General features: G+C 38.2%; 1 protein-coding gene across 1 annotated transcript in view; it reads left to right on the top strand.

The window, feature by feature from the left end:
- The window catches only part of ATRNL1 (attractin like 1), a 678,126-nt gene that overhangs the window by 472,067 nt on the left and 194,014 nt on the right, over positions 1-12,045 (top strand). Inside the window, exon 27 of the mRNA XM_060768490.2 lies at positions 3,939-4,046. Coding sequence (XP_060624473.2) covers positions 3,939-4,046 — 108 coding nt within the window. The remainder of the gene's footprint in view (positions 1-3,938; positions 4,047-12,045) is intronic.

Below are 12,045 nucleotides of genomic sequence, written 5' to 3'. Positions count from 1 at the left end.
GGGCACAATTCAGAGTGCTCATGATAGCTTGGGTCCTATATGCAGGGGCGGCTCAACCCATTACACAAAGTAAGCATTTGCAGTATAGTTGATTTTGCCCAGGGGCACTCCTGAGGCACTCTTGGGGGAAAATAGACCTTGACATATGTGAGTTGTAGTTACTGGGATGTATAGCTCACCTACAATCAAAGAGCATTCTGAACTCCACCAATGATGGAATTGAACCAAATATGGCACACAGAACTCCCATGACAAACAGAAAATATATATCAGTGATTGGTTGGGGGGGGGGGGGGATACTGTTTGCTTACTGTTGAAAATTACCTAGGGCCTCTGCCTATATGGCTTCAGTCCAGGTTGTTTGAAGGACCATATCTCTCTTTATGAGCCCATTACAGCCCCAAGGACCTTCTCTGCACCCCACCATCTTCTCAGGTTTGTTTGGTGAGAAAAAGGGAGAGGACCTTCTTGATGACTCTTCCCAAACTTTGGAAGTCCTTCCTTAGAGAGACCAGGATGGCATCATCTTTGCTCTCCTTCTATGAGAAAGTTTAAACATTGACTGGGATGGGCTTTTAAATGCTGTGCAGTGCTATTATTAAGATTTGTTTGTTGGGATGTTAATGATTTTTGTCTTTTAATGTTTTAACTTATTGTATGTGTGTGTGTGTGTGTGTCTATATAACCTTAATCTGCATTGTTTTAATGATATTGTTATTTACCTTGAGTCTCATTATTGGGAGAAAGGTGGGATATAAATGAGAATAAAAATAATAGCAACAACCAGTTTGCAAAGTCGCCCCAATTCTAAAAGCTCTATATTGTCTAAAAAGCTGTTTTAGCTTATGACCATGTTGCTCATCACACTGGGCAGCAGCACACTGATATATATAGCCATGAATCTGACCCGGTCAGCTCCTTTTCTTCCCCCCTTCAGCATGCCATGCCATCCTCTTCATATGAAAAAGGAAGGAAGCAAACTTAATTGGGAAACTAAATTGATTTAAATATTTAATACCGCCTTTATTAGTTTCACAGATCGCGAGAAGAAAGATTTATATTATTTAGTGTTGCACACCATTTGTATTTGTTCTTTTTTAAATTAGTAGTAGCATTCGAGATTGAGGAGGAAAGTATAAAGATACTGGGGAGAATGTTGCTAGTCACTCATTGAACACTGGCATGATGTCAGTGGATTGACTGAGCAACCTGAGTCTAATTTAGGTCTTTAGGTTGCTCAGTTACCCTGGCACCTGCTCTCTAATGCTCAGACATTATTCCTCATGTTTAAGTAATCAGAAAAGGGACCTCATATAAGCTGCCGCAGACACTGTCACTAATAACTCCATCTGGCTTCAGTACAAATGCATAGGGAATCGAAAGACTGAAAGGGCTTGTTCTTGGCACAGGTTCACTGAGCTTGTTCCTTTATCAATGAGATCAGATTTTGGATGACAGTCTCTTGCTGTTGCTTCTACATATGTGATACCAGTTTAAGATAAATGCCATGTGTGTGTGTGTGTATGTGTGTGTGTGGAAGAGAAAGATTTAGTAGTTCTGTAGAGTGCTGAAAAGCACCATTTATGTATGTTTGTTCCACTTATAAGGAATGTATATCAGGAAATATAGCATACCTGATAGCAGGTGACAACTGTTTGCTAAAAGCTATACAAATGAAATGTATTTGTATGATGTATGGTTTTAGGTAGTAATATGGGGGCAGTCACGTTGAAGCCATTTGGTTTTTTCATACTGATGTCAGATGCCAGTAACACACTTTTAAAAGGAGAAATAGAGTTTGGGTAGTTGAAGGGCTGAAAGAAAGTGCTTTCCTTTAGGAAGGTGGATTGTAACTCAAAATAGTCACTGATGAAAAAGCAAGGAGCTGGTAGAATTTCTTAGATGGAATGGAACACCAGTGGTTCACAGACTAAATGAGGCTTGTGACTTCTTTCCATGAGCCTCATGACTAGTAAAGGTCTGGTTTTAATTTCATTTCTTTTTCTGATCTCAATCTTATTAAAATTAATAAAATCCAAAGATGGATGAAAAACAACCTGGCAGGTTTGCTCATGTCTGAAGATTGAACTTCAGTTTGACCACAATTTGCCACATGGTGGGAAAGAGTGAAACCCTTTGTCTCTTCTATGGATGCTTTCAACTCCATTCCCTGCCTATTCCATAACTCCCATAGCTGCTACTGTACTCTGACCAAATCAAAGAGAGCTGGAAAGGTTCCTGGCACTCATTCACCTCCTATGGCTCCTTCCATTTAATAATCCTTCTTGTTCTTCTCCCTTCCTTTGTTTTTCCCTCTTCTTTCTGACTGTATCTCTACTTCCCCTCTTTTTCCTCCTTCCTCCTTTTTCTACATTTCTTTCCTTGTTTGGTTTGTGATTATTCCTCTCTTCTCCACTGCTCAGGTGTTGTGCATTTTGCAGCCAATTGACAAATGGCAAGAACTAAAGAGGGAAGAAGGTGCCATAACTCCCAACACATCTTCTCTAGTCCCCTCAGACAGAAATAAGTGGGTGGTTTGTTAGATGGATTGATGTGGAGCTTGGATGAACTTTTGCGAGAGACAGCAGGAGTAGGGGGTGGCAATTTTATTTTAAGTTTAGGGTTAGAACCAAAAGTGTTTGGGATTCTGGAATTTGTAATTGTATATATGTACATAATGACATGTTCTGTTTCCCCAAAAATAAGCCCACCCTGAAAATAAGGCCTAGCATGATTTTTCAGGATTTTGGAGGATGCTTGAAATTTTAGTCCTACTTCAAAAAGAAGCCCTAGTTACAGTTCATTAAAAGGTCAATTTAAATAGCATCAAGGCAGCTATGTATAAGCCCTAATGCATTTTAGAGAAAAAAATAATATAAGCCCCTGCCTTATTTTGGAGGAAACAGGGTATGTCATTATGTCATTATCTTGGATCAGAGACCCAAGACATGAAATTCATTTATTTTTCATATCCACCTCATAAACATAGTCTGGAGGTCATTTCAGGCACAATTATTAATAATTTTGTGCATGGAATAAAGTTTATGTATACTGCAGCATCAGAAAGCAAACGTGTCACTATCTCAAGTGGGCAATGTTGGTTTTTGGAATATTTTGGAATTCTAGATAAGGAATGCTCAATTTGTACCTTTCAAAGGTCTGGAAACCATGCCTTAAGAAGAGTGGCTTAAAGAGCTGGGTGTGTTTAGCTCAAAGAAGAGGGTTTATAGGAGACATGATAGCCATGTTTAAAGATGTGAAAGGATGTCATAAGCAAGAGGGAGCAGACTTGTTTTCTGCTGCCCTGGAGACTCAGATTCCATGGAGCAATGAGTTCAAATTACAGGAGAGGAGATTCCACTTGAACATTAAGAAAAACTTCCTGACCGTAAGAGCTGTAAGAGCTCTCTGTCACGGAGTGTGGTGAAAGCTCTTTCCTTGAAGGCTTTTAAACAGAGGCTGGATGGTCATCTGTCAGGGATGCTTAGATTGTGTATTTCAGTATTCTGAATACATTTTATCCAGTGGTAAACTTAACTGACCTTCAGAGAGAAAGCAAGGGAGGTGGTAGATGACTATAATCCCACTCAACATGGTCACATGACAGTTTACCCTTTCAAAGACATGCATCCACTTCTACATCTAGAGTGAAACAAATTAATCCAATGTGAGAAAAGGAATTATGTGGTGTTGTGTACATTCAATCTTTTGATGCTACCTATATGGTTATGTAAAAGCGACACACAAATGTTGCTTTTTATCACATTATCCTTGGAGTTGAGAACATCTCTCTGTAAGGTACCACAATTTTGCTCTTTGGGATGAACTGTTGAAAATTTTCACTTATTACTGTTTGATTAATGTTAAGAGAAACCAGCTATTGCCTTATGTTATCTTAATGATATTTCATTAAAATCCCTTTTTTCCCCTTCCATCAGCAACTTATGCGGGAGCGACAGCAGATGGCCAGCCGTCCCTTTGCTTCTGTGGACGTCGCACTTGAAGTCGGAGCTGAGCAAACAGACTTTCTACGAGGGCCATTGGAGGTAGGAACATGCAACTGACAAGGGAGCACTGCAATTTGCATATTTATATTACTGGTCTCATCTGCATCTGCTTCTGAAACCAAAGATGAGTATGATTACCTGGAGCTGACAAGTTGCAGCTACATATGTTGTGCCATTTTTGAGCTTCATCATTACGTTAGTATGACATGAGCAGTAACAAAAGCCACTGGAGAATCTATTAGCTTAGGCTAGAGTGACAATCTGCTCACCTGGCAGCCCTTTCTTGGTGGGTAAGAGCGGAAGAAATTTAAGAGGCATGTATAAAACAAGCCTTGTATCAAGTCCTCCTCTGAGTGCACAGTGCCCCCTAGTTAACTGTTCACATCTATCTTAATTAACCAAGATTGGTCTTCAAAATGAGCTTTGCACCGCATGTCATTATTCTGTTTTTATTTGTGAGAGTTGGAGAGTGCTGTCTACTGAGTACGTTGTCGTTTGTGACTAATGGATACATTATGACATTTTTATTGTAAAGGCAACACTCTGAAAGAAAAATTATGATAGGTTAAGGAATGCAATGTTGTATTGAAATAGTGTAATAATGCATGAAATGGCTTCGGAACAGTCACCTAAAAATAAAAAGAGAACGACAAGTTTAGGACGATGATGGCTAATCTAGCCACGACTGGAGGATTAATCATGCAGTTTTCATGTATTTCTATGCTTTTATTTATAATGTAGTTTTATGATTGTTCATATAGCTTTTCTAGGATTAAATTGATAGTTCTAAAATTATTCCAAATTGTGCATTGCAAATGTATTTATGTGGTGGTGGTGTTCTTTCAAGACCTAAAGCAGCTTACAACTATTAAAAAAAATCCACAATATTAAAAAAGGTTAAGACAAGATTAAACAATAAAAAAATTAAACCAAATTAACATATGCATCATTAAAACACAAACACATGAGCACAGCTACCAAGATTTAGTGCATTGTATCAGGTGGCTCTTATAAGTAAAGGTAAAGGTTTCCCCTGACATTAAATCTAGTCGTATTTTACTCTTGGGGGTGTACAACTACATTCCTAAGCCAAAGAACTGGCATTGTCCGTAGACACCTGCAAGGTCATATGGCCAACATGACTGCATGGAGCACCATTACTTTCCTGCCAAGGTGGTACCTATTGATCTGCTCACATTTGCATGTTTTCGAACTGCTAGGTTGGCAGAAGCTGGGCCTAACAGCGGGAGCTCACCTTGCTCCCTGGATTTGAACCACCAACCTTTCAGTCAGCAAGTTCAGCAGCTCAGCAGTTTAACCTGCTGCACCACCAGGGGGCCCTGTCTCTCATATAATAAAAAAAGACCTTTCTACGTTGTCTATCAGCGTAGAAAGGTCTTCTTTTTTTTGTTAAATCGTTTTTTAAAATTAAAGTCCTGAGTATTCTCTTTTCATAAATAAGGACACTAGCAATCCATGGCTATATAATCAAAAGAAGAGATCTTGTTCCAGGACTTAATAAAAATCTTAGTTCATTTTAGTAAATAAAACAAAGTAGGCTATTATAGATACTTTGAGGTACATGTCCATTTCCCACATTCCCATCTCTTCTAGGTTCTGGAAATTTGGCAGATCTGGAGCTTAGCTTGTATCAGCTACAAGAAAAAGCTAGATCATGACATGAGAGGCACTCCCAGACATCCGTGTTGTAGTTCTGTATGTTTAACTGAACACACGAGCTGGAGGACTCCATAGAATCATGACAGTTCCTCCACATGCTGCTTCGGTGCCCAAGCTTGCATGGGTTATGTGACAAGGGGAGTGTAGATAATCTTGGTTCATATCTGCTCTTTTCAAAAGAAGAAGCTGCATGAGGACTTTTGTAGCAAAATAGTGTTCAATCTCTAATGCTGTGGTGGAGAACCCTTGTTCTCCAGATGTTTAAGGCTATAAATCCTCAGTCCCTTAGTATCATCCCTTGTGGGTGATAAGAATTGTATGTTCAAACATTGGGTAGATCAAATGGTCACAACACCTCAACAAAACAATTTAAATAAACAAAAGTAATGTTTCAAATGTCACAGAGTGGGACAGGAATATGTTAGGAATATTCTACTTAGCACAAATATAAAGTTACACATGTGACTGATGTATTAAGGAGATGGGTTATAATGTTCCACCAACAAAATATTTTGGTTTGAGACTTGTAGAAAGGCAGATTCTGTTTGGAACCAGCAGAGACTTGCTATTTTGCAATCAGTGGAGTAGTTTATGTGTTTGTGCTTCAAAGTAAGCATCCAAGGTGCTGAATTTTGGTGATAGAGTTAAGCACCTTGAATAACCCCATTAAAGTTTGGACTGAAACCCAGATCAGATTTAAGTTCCCCCTGAACTGGAAAGCATCAGGCACAACTGTTGGCAACTAATAAATCCTGTTAGTACACTTATTGAACTAAAAGTAAAGCTCCTAGAAAAGCCTGTTTGTGTACCCAGCAACCTGCCTAAGTCTATCACATTTGTGATAAGCTTAAAACCATACTCTTCAGTGCCTCTGATAAATCAATGCTATTGGAAATATTTATTGCTAATGTAATTTGAGTATTTTCAAAGCATGGGGTGTTTTATCAGTCCTTTCTGAATAATAATAATAATAATAATAATAATAATAATAATAATATGCTGTTGCAGAAGCTGCTGTGTAGATTTCCATTTTGAAGAAACAAAAGGAAGTAGCAGGTTATTCAGGCCGACAACATACAGGTCTCTGGGCTGGCAAATAAAACTGAAGTTTTGTGTAATTGGTCTGGAGAACATTTATGCTCTGTTTGGAGGGAAGGGACCCAGAGTGGGTAGTGGGAGCACAGGCTTGGATCGTTTACTTACTGCATATTTAATTAAATCTTAGAAGTAAACATCAAAAGTTAATTGCTACCATTTTCTATGACATGTTTTTATTTAGAAACGAATGGGTATGCAAGCTGAAATATTTTCATTTATTAAAGAGAGTTTTTAATAGACATCCACTCCCATTTCTACTTTAAGCATTTTCTGGTAATTGTGTTTGTACTTACTCCTTGGATAAGTTCTTCCTGGCCTGATTAACATATATAGAGTTGGATGCCACTCAACTTTTTCCACTAGAGGACTGCAATCTGCAGCAAGAAGGTGCATTGCCCTGAATATTAACGTAATATGGTGCAATATATTGATTGGTCTGTGATGTCTACTGCATAGAGTTCAATACAAAGAAAGAACATTGTATTATAAAATTGAATTACAGGTCTGTTTTGGACTTATAAAAGGAAAGTAATAAAATTACCTTTGCTCTAAAATTGCAAGCCTTCCCCTTAGCCCTTGTACTTGAATTGGGCTTATTTTGTTCAGAAAGCTGGAACAAAAATAGTATCGTATCATACTGTCCTGCTTTTCCACTTTCATTTTACTATATAATCACACCATGATTTACTGGGGTCAATCTATCATTCATTTTTTGTTTCTTTCTGGTACTATGCTTTAAAGGGAAAAGTGGATTGTTGCATTGTTCTAATTATGTTTGTTTTGACAATAACCACTATTATTATATTTGCATTTTTTTTATATGGCATCCATGTAATATATGCATATGCATAAACTGTATTCGCTTTGTGGTTGTTGAATATATTTTGAATAAACATGTTGCTGCCAGTTGAATTTTCTCCCAGGAGAACCAGTTAGTATTTGCATGTTAGGCTCACACGGGGGAGATAAGCTCTTTCACTTATAAGAATTGCACAATTACAAGTTGCCATCACTTTGACCTTTTTCCACAGTGTTCTTTTGTTGTGTCTAATTCAAAACTGATTTAGATCAGATATAAAGCCAATGTCATTCTTTCATTGACATTGTAATAACTTCTCTACTTCCAGTAATGTTCTATTGACTTGTGGGACACAATGTAATGCCAGAGTAGTCGTTATCCATAGTTATATGTCTCCTGCTTTACTTGCTAGTAAAAATGTTTCAGTTTAATATTGCCTGCCTTGTACCTTGTGTTGTAAGTTTCTACTTGGAGGAATTTCTGCAAATACTGATTATTGGCATAATATTCTTTACTTGGAGATGTTATATATATTTAGACATTCTGTTTGTGGGCTCTGTTTCTGGTTGCTCATGGTTTTCCAGGGTTGATTCATCATAGAACCCTGGAAAACTGTAAGCAACCAGTACATAGCTATTTGTTGCTTGTATAGTGAGGGAAAGCAAACTAGGGATCTCTTCAGACATGCCACAGGAATCACCACAGATGGTGGTGATTCTAGTGGTAGATGTCCGGGGCATGGGAACCCATCACCCCATGCCCCGCATTGTCGTGGCTTCCCCCCTTCCTTATCACATGAGTGAAGTGTCCGCCAACCAGCTTGCCCTATTGAGGGCAATGCAACCACAGGAAGCCTCTTGTGTTGCCGTTGCCATCTTTTTTCGGTGGCGACTCTGGTTCTGCAGCAGTTTTGCCATGGAGCCAACCTGGAAGCACTTCTCTGATGTTTGATGGGAAGTGGCGGGCGCCGTTCAAAACTGCTGATGAACTGGAGTTGCCACCAAAATTTGCTCCATGGGAAGTGATCCTAAGTTTGTTGGCTTCAAGCACTGTTTCACTAATGCCTAATATCTTTCCTTCCAATGCCACCCATGGTCTTTTCCCTCATGTTGCCAGTACCATGCTATGTGGTTAAGTGGCTCAGTTCAGTAGAGGAGGATTTAGGTGTTACTATGTGCATTTGAAACTAACCATATGAGAATATATAGATCTGAAATACATGATTATGATGAAAACAGAAAAATATAAGTAAAAATGATAGATAGAGGTTCTGTTTTATAATGCAATAAGAGCTGTGAGATATAGGACAGATGACTTTGGTCACAACTTGTGTGTTGACAGAGGCGTGATCATTCTTGTTTGCACCTTTTCTGTACTTACATGTAAACATATGTGAACTCATGGCAACTTCTTATAAGAAATTGAGCTAAGGATTTCAAAATGGCAAATGTTCTTTCCCAATTTTTGATCTGGAATATGTGGATAAGAAACACGATCTAATTAGAATGGGTTAAGTGTGCTTATTCTGTTTGCACACACTTGTTGAATGCCTAAGAAGTCTGGCTTTGGCATCTGGATTGGGAAGAGGTTGTTGAAGTAGTGGGGATTGAAATCCTTGAAGTTTTATTTGCAATATTAACATTTCTTCAAGGCACTTAATCCAGCTGCTTGAGTGGGACCCAATTCACTTTGGGGGCAACTGGACGTCTGCTTACCAATTTGTGTTCAGCATTAATTTTCACAGTATCGTAACAGTTCATACAGAACAGCAATCCTCAAATACATATATGACTGGGAGAATATGTTGAAAGGCTAGAAGGAGGGCCATTCCATTCCGCCTTAGCATTTTTCCTCAATTAGGGGTTGTTATTATTTTAAAAAGAGTTACGGTTATGTGCGTTCCACACACTTAATGTAAAATATGTGCATTTATTTTGTGAGGATAGTAGTAAGTTAGAGTTTTCTAGTTACGTCCATACCACACAATCAGGTAGTCATATATTCAGCTTCAGTGAGAACAAATCCTATACACATAGGACTTTTCCATTCAATGAGAAAGATTCCTGTTTACATGAAGAAACCTGTGTAAATCCATTCATTGAGGGCTTGTACCAAACATGTGGTTCTTAAGAGGTATAATTGATGTGTTTTGGTATATATATGGCAGGCCAAAGCAGTCTTAATCACAACTTAGATTACTTCTAAAAATACCAAGTTTTAGCATGTTACTCCTTGTTCATTAAATATTATAAATGATATGTTACTTATTATTTTGACCCAGGAATCATGGTTAATGAGTAACATAACACATTAATAATGCATTTCATGGACATTGTTTAATTTAATGTAATTTTTAATGAATTTTATTTAACTTCATTAATGATCTGTCCTCCCAGGGGTATTCCCCCACAGTTGACTGCAGTGTAGCTGTTACTAGCCTTCCTCCTTCCATCCATTCCTCTGAAACACAAGATAAGTATCACATATTTTTCTTACAAATCTTATTTAAATGCCTATTAAAACTCCAGGAGATTTTCTGGAACACTAGTAGCCTTGCTGAAGAAGCAAACAGCTTGCATTTTAATCTGAAGGAAATGCTTAAAGGTTAGAGTTGTACCCATTATAAACTCTGAGACCCAGCTTAATGTAGGTTTCAAAAGTTGGACTATGACTCTAGAGATCAAGGTTTAAATCCCTGTTTGGCGGCCATGAAAACCTACTGGGTGACCTTACACAAGTCGCTTTCTCTCATAATCAGAGGAAGGGCAAAGGCAAATCTCTCTCCACAAATTTTGCTAAATAAACATATATGGAGGCACATAAATATATATTCCAGTATCTGCACGTTTGGAGTTTGTTTGGGTTTTTTTCCATGTCAGGAGCAACTTGAGAAACTGCAAGTCACTTCTGGTGCGAGAGAATTGGCCGTTTGCAAGGACGTTGCCCAAGGGACACCCGGATGTTTTGATGTTTTATTATCCTTGTGGGAGGCTTCTCTCATGTCCCCGCATGGAGAGCCGGAGCTGACAATGGAAGCTTGTCCGCTCTCTTACCAGATTGCTTTTATCAGATTCGAACCTGCAACCTGTCAATTTTCAGTCCTGCCGGCACAAGGGTTTAATCCATTGTACCACTGGGGTGGTGTATGTAGAAGGGTCATATTTTTTGCACTTCTTTATATGACATTTAACAAAAAAAGATTCTTCATGATGCATATTTTTTTAGCTGAATTGGAGAAAGTACATCAACATGGTGGCTGCATCTCTTCCAGATATGTTTTTGTGAGGTGAAACAGTTTTAGAAGTGTTTCTGCATGGAAAAGAACAATGGAGCAGATAGGGCTAAAGCTGGAGTTTTAACCATCCTAGTCCAAAAAGGGGAAAGAGGAATGAAGAAAAGTGAAGAATAACAAAATTATTTGGTCAGTATAAATTCATATCATGCAGTTTAACAGCACCGAACTGCATTATATAAGTATATACTGATCATAAAATGCAATTTCAAACTGTGTTATATGGCAGCCTAGATGAGGTCATGGATTCATATTAATATTCAGCAACTTTTGTTCCATGGCTGATTTGCACCACTGTAGTGAGCAATGCTGGTGAAGAAAGGAGGCACTGAAAAGATAGAGGGAAGAAATATGGAAGCATGTACTAGGATGGGGCATATCTGGTATGGTCTTTAGTATTTCCACTATGAATTGTGTGAGGGTTTTTCACCCTGCAAGGCTCTGATCTGAGAATGCATTGCTAATCAGGCAGGATCTACACTGCCATATAATCCAGTTTCTAAATCCAGATTATCTGCTTTGAACTGGATTATATGAGTCTACACTGCCATATAATCCAGTTCAAAGCAGATAATCTGGATTCAGAAACTGGATTATATGGCAGTATAGATGGGGCCTCAGAGAAGCTGATCTGCTTTATCAAGTTTGTATTTAAAGGCATAAAACACACCCAGATCAAATATGCTTAGACCTCTGGCCAAGGATCTTTGGGTCTTCAATATTTCTCCTTTTGATTACTAATCTTTACAGTTTAATGTTGTGACACACCTGACCCAACAGTTTGTATATCTCAATTCAAGGATATTTCTACAGCTGGTGGTGGCACTCTTCTCCTGCATATGTTTTTGCTAGTACTTTCCCATAAAGTTATTTTATCTTCGTCTCATTTTTGGTATATGTATGTGATAATCTCCAAAGTCTACTGTGAGCTTACTTGCATGATATATTTCAATGTATATATTTAAAATGCACTTACATGTATAATATAATTCCCAGTGAGACATGAGGTTATTTTCCAAAACTGTAGAAATAAATCCATTAATTTTCCCCTGTTAACAAAAGTGATTAAAATAAATGTAAGGAGTCTATCACAAGGCCATGGCTGTGTGTTTGCACAGGTATTAAAGCCAAAGCCAAACTTTAATGCTGTTGGCTGTCACTGTGCTATA

The sequence above is a fragment of the Anolis sagrei genome, chromosome 3 (genome assembly GCF_037176765.1).
Source record: "Anolis sagrei isolate rAnoSag1 chromosome 3, rAnoSag1.mat, whole genome shotgun sequence".
Classification (NCBI taxonomy): domain Eukaryota; kingdom Metazoa; phylum Chordata; class Lepidosauria; order Squamata; family Dactyloidae; genus Anolis; species Anolis sagrei.
Note: the sequence above shows the minus strand (reverse complement) of the source record. Positions and strands in the feature narration are given on the sequence as shown.